Genomic DNA, 14144 nt, shown 5'->3' on the forward strand with positions numbered 1-14144 from the left:
TGTGTTTGAGGATGCACATACCAGTTTTTCCCCCAAGCTTTCAGATGCAATGTTTTTATGAAAGTTCACTTTCCACTGCCAAACTCTTTTCACAAGACATAAAAAAATGTTAAGATTTGTTTCAAAAAAGAAAAGAAAAAATCTATGTTGTATTTAACATCTACATCTTCACTTTAAGAAAGGAAGAAACAGCTGCCCATTCTAAGGTGGGGGTAGGAAGGCAAACCAAGAATAACCTGAAATCAACAGAATGTTTCTGGAGTTGATAGTAGAATATTACACAGGAATTTCAGGTCTGACAGTTCACATACTAAAAAAAGTTCATCTTCCCAATTTAATTTTTTTTCCTACAATCTTTTCAGAAAGCTGTTCTACTGAGATGATACACAGAAAAGGAACATGAAAAAGACCAAGTTAGTAAGTTTGAAAAGCATTGAATACCTTTTGTGTCTTCTGGCTATCTGCTAAATTTAGCAGAACTGAAACAAAGATGGAAAAGCATGCTGCTGAACACTAATTGTATGGATATTAGCACAGACAGGGTACACAGCACTAGTCACTATTAATTCAAAGCTTGAACTGACTACAAGGGAACATATTCAGAAATTAACTTAACTGCACTACTACAGACAAAATAAGGGAAGTTCCAACATATGAGAAAAACATTTCCATTCAATACCCAGCATTTGTTAAAGCTTACTCTTCATCAGTCTGCACACAGTTATCCAGTTCTATCACGTGGCTTCCAATAAACCAAACGAGGTTGGAGAAATAAGGGACAGCAGTTTTATCTCTAATGTAATGCAGCATAGGTTGGTTGTCCACTGAAGAGAAATTATTAAAAAGAAAAATCAGTTGCAATTTTTTTAAATTAATGTTTAAGAAATACAATAAAGTAACACCTGAGTTTTTATTACATGCTAGCTTTTCATACCAGTATATACCTGACATGATCTTATGCATGAAATGGACATCTACAAAAACATCACATCAACTCTTAATTGGCTCAAACGAGCCTAATATTGATATATTTACATAGATCTGAAGGTAAATCTAGTGGAATGCAGAAAGTTTTTTAGCACAGTCTTTATTAAAAGGAAGAGGAAAAAGCATAAGAATAAAGCGGTAATGCTGAAAGTCAAGCTAGTTACACTTACATGACACTGCATTAAGGAACACAGGAATCATCAGTGAAGGAAGGGCAAAAGAAACAGACAACAGTTAACAGGATTAGGAACTGGGATAGCGACATCCTCCAAAAGGGTTTAAAAAGCTAAAGCACAAAGCATCTAAACTAAAAGATACAGGGTAGGTGTTAGATCAGAATATATGCAAATGGATAGTCAGAAAATTATGAAACCTCAACATCCGAGCTGTGTTTTCTCAACTCTAACCTTTGTATCACTACAACATTCAATGAAAATTCTGTACATTTTTTTGAACCATAAAACCACTTAGTTACGTAAATATATAGCAAATAGGGTATGGAGCCTGCACTTTGCTCTTTTTGTGAGCACACACTTGGGTTTACAGCTCTTTGAAGTAGAAAACTTTGAAGTACCAAGTGTCCATTGCTTAACACAATTTTGCCCCTTGCAGTCAATACTATAAAGAACCTATCTGCTATGCAGGCTATCCAGTTATTTGCAGCACCAATTGTTCATTGTTTTAAAAAAGCTCTCATATTCTACAATAAAGACTCTCATCAAATCACTACTACTCCTGATAGACAGAAAATTTTGTAAATCCAAAATGTAATTTAATTTAAAATGGATTAAAGAATAAGAAGCCCTGAATGAACATATTCCATAATACATACTACCTTACAGCATGCTGATTTCAGAGGTAGAAGTTCTGAATACATGCGAATTTTTCTACAGAGATCACTGATATTTTCAGCCTATTACAGATTTTACACACCCCAATAAAATTTTAGAGGGAAGCAACTTTAGGACATTGCCTAATCCAAACCCATTCTCAAAGCAGCATTAACTTCAAAGTTCAACCAGGTTGCTAAAGGGCCTTTTAAGTTTTGAAGATCTCAAACAATACAGAATCCTCAGTTTCTCTGGCAAACCTGTTGCAACACTTAACTAGTCTCACAGTGGAGTTTTTGACTTTTTTTCCTTATGTCCTACTGGAATGTCCAGTACAGGAATTTGCAACTGCAGCCTCCTGGTGTTCACTGGGCACCTCTGGGAATGGTCTAGCTTTTCTTCAGACTAGAGTGACTGCAGCACCTAGAAACTCTACAGGCATATTCTAGTGCACTTCAAATCCAAAAGGAAGTGATGCAGCCAGCAAGGTTACTGCTTCATACATTATAAAGCTCAAGTTCATAAGTAAAAAATACTTGATATTCTTAAAGCACTTTGTTTTGGGGGTTGGGGTTTTTTGTTTGTTTTTTAAATACAGTCACATTCTGATCTCTGCTGGAAAGGAAGCTAAAGGTCCTTGTGTATGCTTGATATTCTTTTGGGTTTTTTAAACCAATTTAATCTGTGTATTTCCAAGTACATACTGTAAGTTTGGGGTTCCATTTCATAAAAACAAAAAGGTGTACCTGAAGCACGTCAATATGCTAAGCTTTTCAATCTCATAAACCAGACAGAAAACCCTCAAATGTAAATAACTGAAAATTAAATTAAATGAAACACACACTTTTCACACATGCCTTTTTTAATATAGAAAAAGCATACCTTTGTAGACATTTAAAGTTATAGTTCTAACAGCAATCCTGACCATGCTTTCTGGGTGGTTAAAAAATTTAATAGCTTCAGTGTACAAAGCAAAGTCATTAGTGTGCTGTAACAAAAGAAGAGAAAGAATTTATGAATTAACGAAAAAATATGTACAGGGCATTTGTAGGGATTCTGTATGAAAAATGTTTTCCGTGTATTATGCTGATATTTTTACCTTCCGATTTGACAATGAACACTCAACTGTATTTGTAGCTCTGCATTAAAATAAATTGCTTTAAGTGTCTGAGCTTTCCATGTTAACTCTGCCCATATTCAGTGCTTTAATGCCCTCTTCTGGCAAAACGTGGAATGGAGCACGGAAAAAAGCATTTCGCCTTTGGCCTTTGATTACTCAAGCTTCTTAGACTTTGACTAAGTATTTTAGAACCAAGTGGTGCAACAGAAAATATCCTGTTTATAAAAGCATTAGAAAACAAAGCATAAACAAGATTGATTCTCACGGAAGTAGACTTCAGAGCTACGGAAACAGTCCAATACTAACTTCCAGATTTTGATTTTATTATAGTTGTACAAGGACAAAGACCTATTCTTTATCATGCTTTTACAGTGCTCCCCACAAATGAATTCTCAATCACAGATATTAAAGTTATAAAAAAAAATTCAGGACATGCTGAGACAAGAGACTGTTTAGAATATGTGCCACATTACTATCAATTTCTAATTAAAGTCCTCTTAGCATTATACTGCAACTCTTCACTTACCTCATTATAAAAGAAATGTACAGTATGATTGTTGAGCTTCAGGGAAAGGGTTTTCAAAAATGATATGTAATATGCCATGATTTCCTCATCGGAAAAGTCAAATTTGTGGACAATAATAGAATTTACATAATTATTAGAGAGCAGGTAGTCTGAAAAATAAAGACATTACACAGGTTAATAGAAAGAAAAAACCCATTATGCTACCCAGCTGTATGTAAAGTACCGGCCAGCAACAAACTACCTGATGTTGAAGATCCCAATTTTTAGCCAAACAATTCAAGCAATGGCTTCACACAGTAATAAGGAAATTTTCCCCTACAAAGGCCTTTCCTCTCAAGAAAAAGGAAACCAAAAATATACTTCACCTTCCTCAATTTATGTAGGCTTTGCAGCTAATAAGACTTAACTCTCTTTTCCTCCCAAAGTCGTAACACTCAAAGGTTTGTGTACAACTTTCATTCAATATAGTTGTAGAGTACTTTAATAAATTCTCTGTCCTCTTTATATGTTTCTAAAAACTTGGAAGTAAACACAAGTGGCTGAATGCCAGCCCCAATGATGTCAGAACAGTTTCAGTATAAATTATACAACAGTTTCACCATATAACCTGCAGCATCAAGGGGAACATTTCAGACCACAGCTGATATGCTGACTTAAAGAATCCCTTGAAATATGCTAAGTAATTGTTTGAGTAGTATCAAAAAACTACTTTTGTACTACTGAAAATTAAAAGGTATTTTGGAGTCAAACTACACTGCATTTTTAGTAGCGTTCAATTAAAAAGATTGTTAGGGATTCATATAGTTCTTCTGTGAAGGGACACTAGGACTAAATTTCATTAAATGAAAGGGAATTCAACCAAATCTTGAAAGTGTGTCCTTACACAATGACGTTTCATGACTGATGTTCTCAAAAAGGATGTTCAGGGTCTGTAGAAGCTGTACACACACGTAACGACCAGACTTCTGACGCAAGATGTTCAAGAAGAAAACAAACATATTCTTCTCCAAGAAAAAACTGAAATAAAAAAAATAGAGATGTCATTAATTCACTTCCTGCTTTCAACATGAACATAATTTTGCTAGGATCAGGGATGATTCCAGGCAAGTCTGACAAACTACATTTTACATTTATGAAGAGTTACTTAGCGAAGTTATATCTGTGTAACAGAAGAGTATCTTCCAAAAACCTTAAGTACTAATAAAGGGTGCTTAAATATTCAAATTACACAGAAATAGGGTATCAAGAAGTCAGGGCCTTTTTTATTTGTAGTATATTTGATTTATCAGGCAGCTTCCCTACCTTGCAATCATAATTTTGAAGGCAAGAGCCTCTAAATGAGGGTTATGTTTTGTTCACTTGCCCCTTTTAAGCTAACACTTTTTATCTTCAACACTGTAGACCTTATTTTAGACCCACTTAATTTTTTTTCTCCACAGCAGAAGCAAGCATTTAATGGCTTATTGTACCAATCAAACATAAGTGAACGCTTGCCGTGTCTTTAAACCAGAAATGCATGCAATTTAAAGAAAACAGTGTGGACTCTTTCCTACCAGGACATCATAAATACAAAGCTATGGACATTTTTTTTCCATTAACTGCAGAAAAGACTCCTCATTCCTAAAACGGTCCCAAGCAGAGAAGACAGTGAGAAATGTGATGGAGTTACAGTATAGACAAGAATAATCAGAGCAAGTTAATCTTCTTAGTCCACATCACAACCTAATCATATTGAAATAGTGTTTTAAAATAAAACCAAACACTCACTAAATAAGTAATTAAAAACACCAAACACCTTTGTTTTACTTATCTCAAACATAAATGGCATGTATAAAAGAACAAGTGTCAAAGCGAACAGCCAAGGAAAGAGCTTTAACACAGTCAGATTTGCAACTGTGAATATTGGTTTTGAAGTTAGTTTTTCTATCACGCTATTTTATGAGGATTAAAATAACATCTGAACAAAAACTCTAAATATCATAGCTGGAATAAGATACTACTTGTAGTATCTTATATAAATTGAAGTTAACAAATTAAAGTCATATGGTATTAATAGATGTACTGAGTAAATCTGGGCCCTAAAATAGGTTAGATTTTGTATTTATGTCAAAGATTTAAGAGTCAAACAAAAGCAGTACATGAAAGAGTGAAAGCGGGGGCTCTGGACTTGGAACACTTAAAAGCAACAATATCTGGGTTTTTTGTATGGCAAGAATATATGGTCCTGCTTACCCATTTACTACAGGACATAGCTTCACACCTATATTAATGAAATTCAGTCTTGGAACAGTTAACCTTCTGCACTAGATCTCATGCAACTCTAACCATTCTTCAAAAACAAAACCAGAGTCAAAATTTCTTAGAAGTACTTACTCAAATACTGAGCTGTCATTCTGATCCCCCCATATAAGGATCTCTGTTATAGAACGAATAGTCTCTACCAGCAGGTTGCGGTTGTGATCTGTTACTGTTGTATTTTTAGTCAAAACATGATACATGTACCTAAAAGAAAAAAATAATTACAAGTAGTATGCTATCCTGCCACTTTCACATCTGCCACCTTTGACTTTAGTCACTGTAACTTAAAGTAGATGCACACACTATGTCTAATCATTGTACAATTAAAAAACCCTAATATTTCCTTTTAATATTGATGCAGAAAGAAAAGTAATTGTTAAACAGAATGTGACAAATGAAAAATCCATAACTAGCCAGGTGAGTTACAAATGCTTATGCATATGTTAGCACAGGACTAGAAACTATGTCACACTTGTCCCATGGTGCTTCTTATGGCAACCCACTGAATTTCTTTGCAAGTATGTTAAAGTCAAAGGAGTGATGAGCAAGAAAAAGGAGAAATACAAGCAGCAGTTAAGCATGCAGCAGCTGACACGGGACAGCAATTCTGGAAAAAGGCATATGCAGATTTAACTAGAAAAGTTAGATCCCTTCTCTTGTCTGCAGAGACCCTTTACAGACTCATGTTAATTAGCTGGTTAACAATCAGGACTATCAAAGACTATTCAAATTGGCAAAGCTTAATCATCAAGTTTCCTGGCCCTTCCAGCATAGAAATACTGATTGGAACTGTGGCAAATGCCAGCTTTACCATCTCAAAGGGCAAACGTTTAAGGCTGTAGTGAAGTGTAAAAAAATGCATGTCTTTATTAGACTGGTGCCAGGTAGACAGGAAGCTAGATAAAATTTGAAAGGCTTGGACTGTAAGTCTCAGAATTTTACTCAGTCAAGGAAGCATTTTTTTTTCTTTCCCAAAATAAGATGTTACATCAAAGATTACTTCCCTTTGTCCTAGTTAAAAAAAAAGGGGGGGGGGGGGGGGGCGCATGTGTGGCAAATTCTAATACAAGCACAAGAATCACGAGGTTTTCTCCCTCTAGTTTGTTGGGGTTTTTTTGGTTGTTGTTTGTTGGTTGGTTGTTTGTTGGGTTTTTTTTATTTTATATAGTAATAAAAAGGATGGATGTAAGAAAGTTGCATAATTATGCAAGTAGTTGAATAAAAAAATATAATCAGAAATTTCCTGACATTTTAAAACTGCAAGAGTTCAGATGACTGAACATAGATCACATATTGCTATACTGCAATCTATTGAAAACCCTGAGTAACACCTGAGCATTCAGGAATATCTGGGCAACATACCAACAAGTGTTTGGGATGGAACACACATTTTTCTGTACTATTTACCTTGCCATGAAAAGTGGAGTTAATCAAAACTCACATGACCTATTTTTGGGAAAACAGCCTGCATGCCCCAACTCTGGGGCAGCCTATCGTTATTGTTATGGATTCCAGGAAAGTCTGTGCAGTGATTCAGGTTGAAATTTTAGGAATCTTATTAGTACAGTATGATGCAGGAGTTTAGAAGTTCAAGAAACAACAGACCCAAAGACCTCAAGCAGTTATCATGTAAAAGATAAAAATAACAATTTTGCCAAGCTACTGTAGGATTCCAGGAAACACTGTGCATTCTAAAACATAATTTTGGAGCATCAGGTTTAAGGCAAGTTTCAGAAGTTTAGGTCAAAACCATACTTGAAATCACATTTCAAAAAACAGTATTCCCATCAATTTTATCTACACTAAGAAAACGAATCACTGCGCAAGGCAAACACTATGCTGGAGACTAAAATGCCATGTAACTGAACACAGTATCAGGCTGTACCAAGTAGTTATCAGATGTAACAAGACAAAAGATATCACCTACTTTCAGAATCTTTTTCATGCTTGAATTAAAAAAAAAAGTTTGATTATCTTTGCAGCTTACTTAAAGTTTGCAAAATCTGGTTTAGGGAAACCTTCAACCACGGAACTGCCACTCTGTTGGCCAGAGCTTCACAAGACTTGTTGCAAGACACAGTCCATCCTCATAACCCACACAGGAAGCATAAGCTATTTCAGAGAAGTTTATTATGCCATTATGGGAAAATGCTATATCCTTGTTGATCTTCATATTGCTTAATGATCAGGTACCGATTTGTCTATGTTGAGTAGTGCACAAGAACACTGAGAGGTAAACAACCCTCAGAAGTTCACAGTTTTAACAGACTTAACATACCACATGCTCTCTTCCCTCCATCCCCACCCAAAACCAGCAATGTGATAAAGCCTACATCGTATTAAGGTTAACCTACCAGACAGCAGAGGAAAGAGGAAGAAAAAAGGGAAGACATGGCTAGGAGGGGGAAAAACATTGGCTTTTCATACTCTTCAGTAAAAAATACTCTCCCTCTTCACACTGTTTTTTCCCTTCATAAACCAACACTAATTTTGCAAATCCAGCAAAGAAACTGCTCAGATTGAAACCACTCTAGAAAAGTTGATTCATAGCTATCTCCTACAGTCATAACTGCCTGGTCATGTGCCATACCATAACAGAATTCCTTTAAATAGCACGTAAACAAGCACCTGCAAATCCTCTTCAACTAATCTGAGGATCACAGTTCAAAATTCCTTCTATGGAAACTGACAGTGTGATGGCTCACAGTGAAGGTCTTAGAGTTTAAGTCTGACCACCTATGAGAATTCCCAGGGCTTTCTAAAACAGCACATGGCACTCAAGCCCTGCAAAATCTCCCCATTATGGCACTATTTGTATTATCAGGACAGTGAGTCAAAAGACAGAGCAAAAACCAAGTCACTGCTCTGAGCATGCATCAGTTAATGGAACAGTGAACACCTGAAGACAGAAGGCAATTAAATCGGAACAGTTCATTCCACAGCAATCTGTATAGTAAGTATTTTTCCTGAGAGAGTTAAGAATAATTAATATTACATTACTTCAGATATTTTAGCCTATTTATTTGAAGTCACATATAAATTACTGCATCTGTGAACATATATTTCTCATTAATAAATTACATTACACAAACCTGGGAATGAAGTTTACTCCAATTGCAGAACTCTGGGAATGGGAAGCAGTGGGAAGTGCTATTACCTCCTTTGGGAGCCTATAGAACATTTTTGCTTTTGCACCTGTAGCGCTCCTAACATTTAATAGTCAACAATACATGAACTCTAAATTAATTCATTTAATATCAACATTACTGCAAAGTTCTTTGATTTGCTAACACACTGATGCACTTGGAGAAAAATCAGGCCTTCACTTTCAAGACAGTCCTTCATCTAATTATTTGAAAATTAATGAGAAAGCATACATGTACTTGTTTCTTTTACCAGACATGCAATGTAATGTATCATGAGAATATAAGGTATCACACAAAACCAGTATTTTTATATTCACATAAATCCTTAAAGCTTGTCTCTATTTGCTGATTACAAAGAGGTCTAGTTCATGCTCCAAAATGCTAAATCCTCAAAGAAGAAGGTTTTGTCATCTCTGTCTCTCTGTATCTGAAGACAGGGTTCAAACAAGCAAAAACCTAACCAAAATCCATGATGCAGGAAGCATCAAAGCACCCAATACCATCAAAATCAGTGGAAGATTTTACCAGCAACTTAACAAAACAAAATTCTGAACATTTTCCTTGTAAGAAATCATGCTTAAAGGGATAACATAATAACTCATTAATACAGAAAGTATGTATTAATGACTTTCCTACTTACTATTTTAAAAAAATACACTAAAACAGGTAAGAGTTGAGGAAGACAAGCACTCAAATTTTAACACCCCAGACTTAATAATGAACCTGCTTCTTCATGCTGTCTGTAACTATGTAATCACATGTTGCTCTTGTAGAGGAAGCTCGATGTATAGCATGGACAGTACTTCAGGAAATGAATCAGCTGTGAAACAAGCCTTCAGCCATACGTGTTTACGGACACTGCATTTAATGAAGTCACGAGAAATGTTCAGCACTCAGCTCCAATGATATAAAACCTTTTTGTGCAATCAGTTTGCAATTAAAATACCAAGTGTAGAAGCAACAATGGGAAATAGACTTCAGGGTAATGACAGGGCTATGTAAAATACCCCTTAGAAAAGCAGGAAAAAATTTGCATCTAGAAACAAAGACACTAAGCTTAAGTTCCAAAGCCTTTCAATTCAGCAGGAACACCAGAGACACTACCAGATGAACTCTTCAGAAATGGTTATCACCACTTAAATACTGGGGGAAATTACATAATTTCTCTTCATTCCAATGCAAAGTCAAAATTTGTAGACAGACAGGGAAAGAAGATACAGTTATGCTCTCAAGGAGACATGACCACATATCTGCCAAGGTTACACTATCCTCAGCTGGGCAATATGAAAAGCTTTTTTATATATACTTCACCATAGGCCACAGCTCCTAAGGCGAAGAGCTGCAGAAGCAGAGTACAGTGACTATCACAGTCAGTGGCTGGGAAGAACTGTAAGAAACCCTGACCCACACAAGAACACCTGGCATGACATGCAAAGGTAGACCACAAGAGAAAGAAAACACCACGCAGCTTCTGAAGTACCACCAACTCCAAGTCTGTGTAGTGAGACAGACTGTTGCCTAAAACAGCACCTTGATGTATTTTCTTCTAGAACTAGAAGCATATAATAAACAGAACAGAGGACCACATAAAGGAAGGGAAAAAAGTTCTCATTTTAAACTGCTGGGTTCCACCTTTAAGAAGTGGATTGTGCTCATTTCAGACACAACCCCATGTAAAGATGAATGCACCATTTCAGCCTGTTTTCACAAGCAATCACTAACAATGTTCCCGTTTCCAGAATATTTAGGCTTTCTCCACTTAGGAAGTTATTGACATTCCCTCGATTACTAACCAAAGGGCACAAAAATACCAAGTTATTGGAAAAATTATGGTCAGAAGCACTCCTGTAATGCATAGTACTGTTTCATAGCCTCTCTAGACTGTAATTCAGCAAGGCGTGGGAAAGCTGGATTAAATTGTAACTGTTTTCACTAGACCAAGAGACTGTATCAAAACACTTAATACAAACAGCCTCACAATCTTCCTTTAGCCAATCCATTCTATGGCATGTTTGCACAAAGACCGAATAGTAAAATTTCAAAAGCCAGCCTCAAGCAAACTGCATTAAAGCTGATGGGAAAGGGAGTTCCAGATCCAACATTTACTGACAAAAAGCAGTAACTTTCTCAGTACTACTAAACAGGTATATTGCTTAAAATTTAGACTAAACTCTACATTATGCATGTTAAAAATATTTCCGTAAGGATAGCCCAGGCTATCTCTTGTAACATATTATACCTTTTATAGGCTAAGCTAACCTTTAATAGCAAGACTGGTGTGTTCTACTCAGCGCATTCACATGGAACACAATATGGGGTTTTGAGGAGTTGAAAATGAGAATGCAGACAGCTCACAAGATGGTGAGCTTAGCAAGACTGACTTTCATGACCCTGAAACGGAGGTTCTTTGCCGGTTTTCCTTCTGTTGCTTTACCCACTTGAACGGCTACCTTAGAAAAGCCCTAAATTTCAATTTACCACTAGGTAGCTACCTTTGTTGTTGACATCTAGCTAGGAACTGATATTCATACCGCCTAGCTTAACAAACACTTAAAATATACATAACCTAAACAGATCAAAGGTCTTGGCTGTCCTTTGCATGCTTCTATTTTAGATTTTACAACTAAAGAAATAACACTGCAAAAAAAGCAAAAAAACCAAAGCCAGTACTTTAGTAGAGAACTATATTCTTCAATCCTCAGGTAAGAAGTCAAGCGCAAGCCACAACACTTACAGCCTAATTACCCTGTTTGATTTGCAAAAAAAAGGGATCACTTTTTCTGCCCTCTACAGCCCCAAGAGAACACACAATCACATTTCTCTTGCCTGAAAAATTCTAACATCCTAAAGTCTCCCTTTCGCTAGCCTATTTTTTTCTACACTTAAACTCAATTTCTTCAAATTTCATCATGCATCAGCATTCTTATCTTCAAGGGTAATATCAAAACCAGATAGATGTAAAGCTCCACTAGTGCTGAGTAGTGGTACCCAATGACTACCCCTTGTACATTAAATAGAACATTCCTAAGTTTATATCTGAGCGTGACTTTCCCCCCTTGCCCTGCAATGCCAGGTCATGTTGATGTACTAGTCTGCCCTACCATGCTTTCAAAATTACTTTCTGAAGTGCTACTGCCTTGTCAGTTTTGTATTTGCAGACTTGATTTCCCTGTCTTTGCTTAGAAGTAATGCATTTCAATTATCTTGCTGGTTTTGAACATTTTTCCAGTTTAGAGACAAGGACCAGAATCCATAAGTCATCTTGATAAAGTAACTGCAAGGTCCAAATCTTCGACAGCACATCCTACTCATTACTGTCAGACCCCATTCATGTCCTCTTTGTAATGGGACTAATCACTGAAAATGACCAGCCACTTACTTCTCAATAAGCTATGTATTCATAGCTATTTCATTTAGAAAATGCTTCCCCTCTTAATGACCTCCTTTTCTTGTTCAGCAGTAAGAGTGGATCTCATTTTTCCTCACAACAGCACAATGTTTAAAATGGAACAGTGAATTTAAAATTGTTTAATCTCTTGCCAATCTTCCAACTCCCTAGTGGCAGAGCTAGAAAAAACTATTCCACCTTCCTCAGTCAGCAGTAGCACAAGGATATCAGACTCTGGAGACTAACATTATAATCCTCAAGCTCAATGGCTTTACTTTAGCACCAGCTGCTGAGCCCTTTAAGCAGGGAACATCTCCTGAACCTGCAGAACCACCATGCTGACTACCATGAATCACTGGTGACTACTAAGATCCACCCCCCTGCCACACACACCCACCCTCAAAAGGTCTATGTTGTTACAGGCTGGGACCAGGCTCCGCGCTTCCCCATCTCATCCGCTACCAGGAAACCGAGTTCTCCCTCAAAAGGAATGTGGTATTTCTTGTATTTATCACCTCATACGCTCTAATCCACCGAATGAGTCTGTGACATTGTTAAAAATCAAACAAACGCGTCGCAGCCGTGTGACACACCATAGCGAAACTGCGTCTGCCCTGAAGACGTGCTGGGACGAAGGGGCAGGTTTCCATGAGGAGGAGCAGAGCGCGCCGCGCCGCCGGTGCTGCTCCGGCCGGAGACCCAGGGGCTGGCAGCGCTGTCCGCCGCTCCTCGCCCCCGGGACGCCTGCGAGCCGCCCGGCTCCGCTCCGCAGCCCTCGCCCGGGGAAACCCTGCCCCGAGCAGCTCCGCAGACGCCTACCGACTACCGGAGTCCGCCCCCGGCCCGCCGCGCCGGCCCCGAGCCCGAGCCCCCTCACAGCCCGGGAGAGCGGGCCGCGGCACGGCTCCCCCCACCTCTCTCCTCACAGCCGCCCCGAGCGCGCGGCCGGCCCCGCGCTTACTTGAGGTGATCCAAGGAGTGGATGCTGCGGGCGGCCTTCCCGTGACCGCCGCCCACCCAGCTGCGGGAGCGGCCGAACATACTGGCGGCGGACGGTTGCTGCGGCCCCCGGGGCTCTAGGGCTTCATGGCCCCACGGGGAAGGGCGGGCGAGCGGCGCCCGGGCGGACGGAGAGCGAGCACTAGCCCCAGTGGCGGCGGTGACCGGCGCACATAGGCGACGACGCGCAGGCGCGGGCGGGGCACGCTGGGAAGCGAGGCCACGCGCCCCGCCCCGCGGACTGCAGCTCCCAGTGGGCACCGGGGGGGCGGGGCCTCCGCCCCTCACTCGGGCTCGCGCCTGCGAGCCCGTCAGGTTCCCGCCTTGGCGCGCGACCGCCGCGCTTTCTGCGGCAGTCCCGGCTAAGAGGGCACCGGCAGCGCCGCGGCCCGCCACCCGCCTGCCACTTGCGAGAAAGCGGGAGAGTCCCCGGAGTTCTCTCCTTTCTTGTCCTGATTTCCACAGGACAGGAGAAGCGCGTTGGGCGGCGCGTCGGCAGTTTTTCCTCAGAGCAAACGAGGCGGCCCCGTCGGGCGAGCTCGTCCCTCCGCCAGCGCCACGGCCCCTCCTCGGGCCGCAGGGCTCGGCTCAAGCCTGTGCTGAATTTGCTCCAGCCTTGTCTTTGGCAATCGCGAGTTAGGCCTGGTCAGGTCATAAGAGAACTGTTCAGTTAGAAGAATATGAAAGACTTAAATTTAGACTAAACAAAAAACAGCCTTTCCATGTGTACGTATACCTCCCCGATACACGCTAGTTTGAGGTAACACTTGACCCCTGACGTTCCTTGCTCACCGGCAACTCAAGCCGGAGCAGCTGTGGCGGGTTGGTGCAGGGCTACCAACACGGCGCT

General features: G+C 39.5%; 1 protein-coding gene across 6 annotated transcripts in view; it reads right to left on the bottom strand.

Annotated features, from left to right (window-relative positions):
• Positions 1-13476, bottom strand: part of CLEC16A (C-type lectin domain containing 16A) — a 76334-nt gene extending 62858 nt beyond the window's left edge. For 4 of the 6 annotated variants that reach the window (XM_040590308.1, XM_040590306.1, XM_040590309.1 and 1 more), the window contains exons 1-7: positions 13257-13476; positions 5837-5965; positions 4347-4480; positions 3464-3612; positions 2700-2805; positions 1158-1163; positions 701-824 (exon numbers count right to left, since the gene is read on the bottom strand). In XM_040590308.1, the coding sequence (XP_040446242.1) occupies positions 701-824; positions 1158-1163; positions 2700-2805; positions 3464-3612; positions 4347-4480; positions 5837-5965; positions 13257-13336 (728 nt within the window). In that variant the 5' untranslated portion in view covers positions 13337-13476. The remainder of the gene's footprint in view (positions 1-700; positions 825-1157; positions 1164-2699; positions 2806-3463; positions 3613-4346; positions 4481-5836; positions 5966-13256) is intronic. The other 2 variants (XM_040590312.1, XM_040590307.1) reach the window with 1 other exon arrangement.
• Between the last annotated feature and the right edge of the window lie 668 nt (positions 13477-14144).

Source organism: Falco naumanni, chromosome 4 (assembly GCF_017639655.2).
Source record: "Falco naumanni isolate bFalNau1 chromosome 4, bFalNau1.pat, whole genome shotgun sequence".
NCBI classification, from domain to species: Eukaryota; Metazoa; Chordata; class Aves; order Falconiformes; family Falconidae; genus Falco; species Falco naumanni.